General features: G+C 44.0%; 1 protein-coding gene across 1 annotated transcript; it reads right to left on the reverse strand.

The window, feature by feature from the left end:
• Nucleotides 1-5,152: 5,152 nt before the first annotated feature.
• On the reverse strand, nucleotides 5,153-5,449 carry LOC130839761 (keratin-associated protein 17-1). The gene has a single exon (XM_057714149.1). The coding sequence runs from the start codon at nucleotides 5,447-5,449 to the stop codon at nucleotides 5,153-5,155; it is 297 nt and encodes a 98-aa protein (XP_057570132.1).
• Nucleotides 5,450-6,437: the final 988 nt, after the last annotated feature.

Here is a 6,437-nt window from a genome sequence, read left to right on the forward strand (position 1 = left end):
CCATAAAGAAGCTGTTTGTTTATTGACTTGCTAACTTTGGAATCCGCGAAGCTACAGGTCATCTTGGAATAAGCATCATAGCCTCCAAGCTGAATGATCTGTATTTCTGAGCATCATGAACAGAGGAAGAAGAAAGGAACTTATAATTTAACCATCTTCTAGTCCTTTGCACCAGGCCTTGGGCTGGACACAGAGGATGCCCACATGAATAAGACCTACTCACCCACTCTCATGGATCTCACTCTCTGTGGGCAAGCATGCAAGCAACCCCACTGCAATGCAATAATAAACTCAACAATAAACATAAAGAGATTAACAGAGAGGAGCAGTTATGAGCTCTATAGGAAAGGGAGTATCTGGGCTACTTTGTTGCACTTTACAACAATTTTAAACCATCAGAAATCCCATGAGGCAGGGACTCATCTCTCCCCATTATAGGTGCAGAAAAAGAAAGGGGGTTAGAATCAGAAAGTTTTTCACTTGCTCAAGATCACACACAGCTTGCCCCCTAATCTAGGACGGCTCTTCTTCCTCTTCGCCATCCTGTCTGGACAGACCTTTCTTGGGAGTCACATGTCACAAGCTCAGCCCACAGTGCTGTCCTCCATTCTATTCTGTGAACAGCCCTCCCCTAGAACACTGGCTCTACCTACCCCCTGGAAAGCATTTGATCTAGCCTCTCTGCTTCTCCTCCTTCCTTTCCTTCTATCTGCCCCCATCTCAAGCAATCAGTAGACCTCCAGAATCCTTCTTGCCTTTGATGATTTTAGCAACTACTAAAAGAAAGACACATTGGAGACCCGAAGAGTAAAGAAAAGAAAGACAAGAGGTCTTTTACAAAGACATTGTGAACAAAAGCAAAGAACACAAATGCTTTCTCAAAGCATTTTGTCAATGGCACCACTTGAGACAGACATGAGGTGAAAAATGAACCCTAAGTTTCTAAATACCAAGCCCTGACATCCTTGCTGAATGAAGGACTCACCTTGCTTTCACTATGTTCTTTCAATATCAATGCAAAAGGCAGGCTCTCCTTTGGAAAAGCTGGACCATTGTGCCAACCATGCATTATCCCTCCCTTCATTCATTAATTTATGCAGTCATTCACTCAATTTCTCTTTTATTCATCCATTCAAGTCAGTCATCATTGGGTCTGTGAGGGATACAAAAAGAATGACTTGCAATTCCTGCCACAAGGAACCCAAGTTTAGAATAAAGATGCAGACATAAGTAATTATGTACAGTATACATACAAGTGCTACATGGATACATGAAGTGTTACAAAGGCACGTGGGAGAAACACCAGCATGGTTTGGGGGAAGTTAGGGGAGATTTCTCAAGTAATAGAATGGCCAAATTGAATCCTCAAGGAAGAAGGATAAAAAGGGATGGTAAAGGTAGGAAAAGAATCAGCTATAGAAACCAAAGACAAGAGCATGATACATTTGGGGAGCAACAAATGGTTCTATAGCCAGGATGAAAAGTACAAGGGGGCAGTGATCAGACTAGAGGGATTACTAGGCACTCATGAAAGGCCTTGTGGACCATGATCAGAATTTGGGTTTTATACTGACATCTGGGAGTTGTAAGCAAGGGACCAAGTTTGAACTTTGGAAGCTCTCTCTGTCTGTGGAGAAGGGATTGGAGAAGGAAGGCAAGTCTGGAGGTAAAGAGATCATTAAAGATCTGAGGCAATTAACCAAAAGCTTCATGGTGACAATCTGAACTGGGCAGTGCCTTGGAATATGAGGCAGAATCTACAGGACTCGTGGTTGAAAGTGGAAGATTAGAAATAGGAAGTGCCATCCTTTGAGATGTGGCTCTCAGGCAGTGAGGAAAGAGGACTTTGGGACAGCTTTGCAGAAGGCAAGGCAGAAGAGGAGTCCCCAAGATCCTGGTCCCCACCTTTCCAGTTCTTCTTCTATCCACCTTCTCTTGCTCAGCTAAGCCAGGAATGACATTCCAGATGGAAATGTCCTCCTCCCAACAAATCCCTCATAGACTCTCTCAGCTGAGAAACTTACATAGCATCATCTGTTATGCTGGAATATCATTGCCTCAATCCTTACCTACTAAAAGAAATAAACCACTCTTTTAACTATCAAGTCAATTTCTACTTTTTCCTTTTTTATATATAAATTTATTTATTTATTGGCCCTGCGTTGCTGCACACGGGCTTTCTCTAGTTGCTGCAAGCGTGGGCTACTCTTCATTGTGGTGCGCAGGCTCCTCATTGTAGTGGCTTCTCTTGTTGTGGAGCACTGGCCCTAGGCACATGAGCTTTAATAGTTGCAGCACATGGGCTCAGTAGTTGTGGCTCACGGGCTCTAGAGCACAGGCTCAATAGTTGTGGCGCACGGGCTTAGTTGCTCCATGGCATGTGGAATCTTCCCAGGGCAGGGCTCAAACCCGTGTCCCCTGCATTGGCAGGCAGATTCTTTACCACTGTGCCACCTAGGAAGTCCATACTTTTTCCTTTTTAATAGCTCTTGACCCCCTTGACAGTATCTAAGCAACAGAAGGACAAGGATTTTGTTTATTCACTGATGTATACCCAGCACTCAGAATAGTATTTGATATATAGAAGGGTCACAGTAGTTTCTGAATGAATGAAGACCTCTGTGAACAGCTAGAAAGGGCAATTATCAGCGATTCAAAGAAATTACTACCTTCTACTCACCCATCTGGGAGACCATGGCTGTGAGCAAGGAAAGAATCAACCACTCAACAGTCAGTGCAGACCCACTGAACTCTTGACAACTTTGTCCCATTGGCACACTCCTGCTCTGGCTGTGACTTTGTCTTGGAGGTTAAAGAGCCAGTTTGTAGGATGCTAATTCCAGCCAGATCCAAAATGACCTAAATAATAGAGTCTGAAACTCAACCAGAGGAGAATAAAATCTCGAATTCTCTCCAAAACCAAGACACTATTAATCCAGCTGGGTTTTTTAACGAAACAAAAAAGAAAAGAAAGAAAAGAAATACGAGCTTCCACAATACACGTACTAGAATGGCTAAAAAAATAAAAAGATTGACAATATCAAGTGTTAGCAAGGACATGGAGCAACTGGAACTCCCAGACACTGCTGGTGGGAATACAACTTTGTATTCACCCAGCAGTCCAACTCCTTGGTATTTACCCAAAATAAATGAAAACGAATGTTCATACCAAAATGTGTACATGGATGTTCATTGCAGCTTTATTAATAAAAGCAAAAAAAAAATGGAAACAACCCAAACCCAAATGCCCATCAGTAGATGAATATTTTTTAATATAGTTTACTCTTGCAATACAATATCATTCAATAAAAAAGTGAACTATTGATAGTGCAGCAACATGGGTGATATAAAAATGTTCTTCTAAGTGAAAAAGAAGTCACACTGTATGATTTCATTCATAGGAAAGTATAGAAATACAAAGTTTATAGTGATATAAAGCAGATTGATGGTTGCCTAAGGCTGGGGTGGGTAGCAGGGAGGATTTCCTGCAAAGGGGCACTGTGAAATTTGGGGGGTGATTAAAAAGTTCTATATCTTGAATCCAGTGGTGGTTACTTAAGTATATACAATTGTCAAATCTCATTGAACAGTACACTAAAAATGGGAGTACTTTACTATATGTAAATTATATTTCAATAAAGTTGGCTTATAAAAAATGAAAGAAAAAATTTTAAAGCAAAAAAGTGAAAATAGCATAATCCCAGTTTTATACATAAACATGCTTAAAATGAGTCTGGAAAGATATGTGTCAGTAATAAACTCTAAATGGTGATAATTCAGGTTGCTATTACTTCTTTATATTTTTCTGCATTTTTTCATATTTTTAGAGATCATTACCATGCTTATAATCAGAAAAAAATTTTTTTTCTTTGTTTGTTGAATGAAACATTGCTTTGTGGGAATGAAAATAAATATTGTTCTTCTAAGGCAAGATAAGAATTAGTTTTATTCCACATGTAGCTCCAGATTATGATCAGCAAAAAGTTGAATTAACGATCCTTTGAATTTTAACCTTCCAATTGGACTCTCACACACCTGGGTCAGGACCTACCTAGCAGATGTACACTCATCCATCTCATCTCTGGGACTCAAGCAGAAGAAATACAGCTGGTTCCAGGACAAGAAAAACTAACCCAGAAAACAGAGACTTTGCCAAAGCATGAGGCTGGAGGAAGGAAGTGGACTTCCTAGAGGATCCTTTGAACCTGTGTGTTCATAAGGTTTTGCCACAGGAATACCTTCATTCAGGACTGAGCTTTTTTACCAAAGTCTCTTCCCCTAACTTTGCTGGAAAGTTCTGACCAAATCTGAAGCCTTCCGTCAGAACTGTAATGCTGAAGGAAGACATGCCCTCGCTCAAGATTAAACTTGGTCATCATGAGCATTTACCCAGGAGCTTTTAAAAATGCAGGTCCCATGGCCCCCACTCTAGAGCTAAAGGATCAAATCTCTGGCAGGCAAGCCCAAAGATCTGTATTTTCAAATCCACCCCAGGTGAATCTCACGCAGTACCTAGAAGCTTTAGTCTACACGAGGGGTCTTGTTAAAAACACAGATTGCCAGGCCACACCCATGTGGATTCTGATTCTGCTTGTCGCAAAGAGAGCTCTAGAATCTCCATTTTAACTAGCCCCCAGGTGATTCTGATGCAGGTGGTCCAGAAGCCACTTTTCAAAAACCCTATTGTCGATGCCAGAGTAAATTGTCCTGGCCCAGTGCCCAAGAGAGAGCCAAGGAAGAGGCAGGAGAACTAATTTGGTTATGCCAGCATGTTTGAATTTATTAAGAAGTTAACGAAGAGGAATTTTTGCATCTCAAAAGCAGCAGAAAACCCAAGGAGGGGGCGTCAGTCCCAAGGCCACCTTGAATTAGAAGATGCCCTTTTAACTTCATGAAAATAAAAAGCCATGGGGATTCACCCTTTGAGCTATGGGTACCACTTTTGGTGGGACACAGTTTTCATTTCTCACTAGCATGTGGCTCTTGTTCTCAGTGCCTTGAAAAGCCAGGGCAGTCTTTGGAGAACAAGCTTTCTGCCACAAATAACACGAGAAGCAGGACACCATCTCGGGGAGCGGGGAAGGTCCTGGAGACAAGGGATGTCCACCTGGAGCTCTCCCTTGGACTGCCTCAGTGGAGGGGAGAGAGGTCTTCATTTGGTCTCGCAGACAGGCGTGGGCTGGCAACACACGGGGCCACAGCAATCAGACCCGCAGCAGCTCCCACAGCAGCCTCCGCAACCCCCGCAGCCCCCGCAGCCAGATCCGCAGCAGGAGGACCCACAGCAGCTGTCCCCGCAACTCGAGCCACAGCTGCCGCAACCCGAGCCGCAGCAGGAACGACAGCAGGGCCCGCAGCAGCCGCAGCAGGAGGGCTGGCAGCAGCACGCTTCACAGCAGTCTTGCTCTTGAGGACAGGAGGTGAAGCAATCCCCTGGGCAGCACCCCATGGTCCCCACAGGTCAGGTGGCAGGTCAGGAACCCTACCACAGTTCCCCAAGTCTGATGGTTGCCTGCCCGATAGTAGCTTTTATATCCCTTCCTGGGAGAGTGTTGGGAGGAGGGACAGGATGTTGTCTTTGTTATTATTTATGCCAGTTTCCATAAGAAGGTCTCATTAGCTGCCTGTTTATTTTCCAGCCCTGAGTACCTCAACTCATAAAATAGCCCCACTCAGTCCCAGCTGCTATTTGTCCAGAGGGTAAAAATACATCTTGGAGAAGACCTGTCATCATGTCCAAACAGGGGCCAGCTGTCATTAGCCCAGGTTGCAGAGAGGAGGGGAAGCCAGCCCCAGACTCTGGCACTGGAATGGGTGCTGCCCTTCCACATCTTCTCTAGTGGCAAGTTGGCTGGGGACCCTTTTGCTATGGATGCTTGTCCAAGAAAACCAGAACTAAAAGCTGGATGCCCTGTGCCTTCTGTTGCAGGCAGTGGCTGCCTTTGAAGATCTGGTCATGTGGCTCCTCCCAGGTATAAATGGCATCCTCATCCTGGTCCATGTGAGCAAGGTAAATATTTGTGTTGTGTATATGTAGTATGTGGAGTGTGCCACATCTTTGTTTAGGCTTGGTGAGGGAGCATCAATCACCAATAACGACTGTCCTATGAAATGGAGAGACACTCAGCATAAAACTGCAAGAGGCTGGGAGCCACATTCCCTCTGAGCTGCATGGAATCTTACACTCACACTTCTCTCTAAATGGGTTGGGAGAGCAGTGGTCAGAGTCTGCAACCCTCCAGACCCAGCCATTTCCTTGATAGAAGGAGGTGGTGGTGGTGGTGGTGGTGGTGGAGGAGAAGGGGGTGGGGGTTGGGGAAGAGGAAGGAAGGGAGGGAGGAGGGGAGATTATTGAATAACCAAAACATCACATTAAAATGCAAATGTTGTACACTTTTTTTAAGAGTTCAAACTTTATAGACCATCTGGCAGAATGA

Source organism: Hippopotamus amphibius, chromosome 17 (genome assembly GCF_030028045.1).
Source record: "Hippopotamus amphibius kiboko isolate mHipAmp2 chromosome 17, mHipAmp2.hap2, whole genome shotgun sequence".
In the NCBI taxonomy this organism is placed as follows: Eukaryota; Metazoa; Chordata; class Mammalia; order Artiodactyla; family Hippopotamidae; genus Hippopotamus; species Hippopotamus amphibius.

Bases quoted from the DNA above. Each gene is read 5' to 3' on its own strand.
- LOC130839761 (XM_057714149.1), bottom strand. From the start codon at position 5,449: ATGGGGTGCTGCCCAGGGGATTGCTTCACCTCCTGTCCTCAAGAGCAA.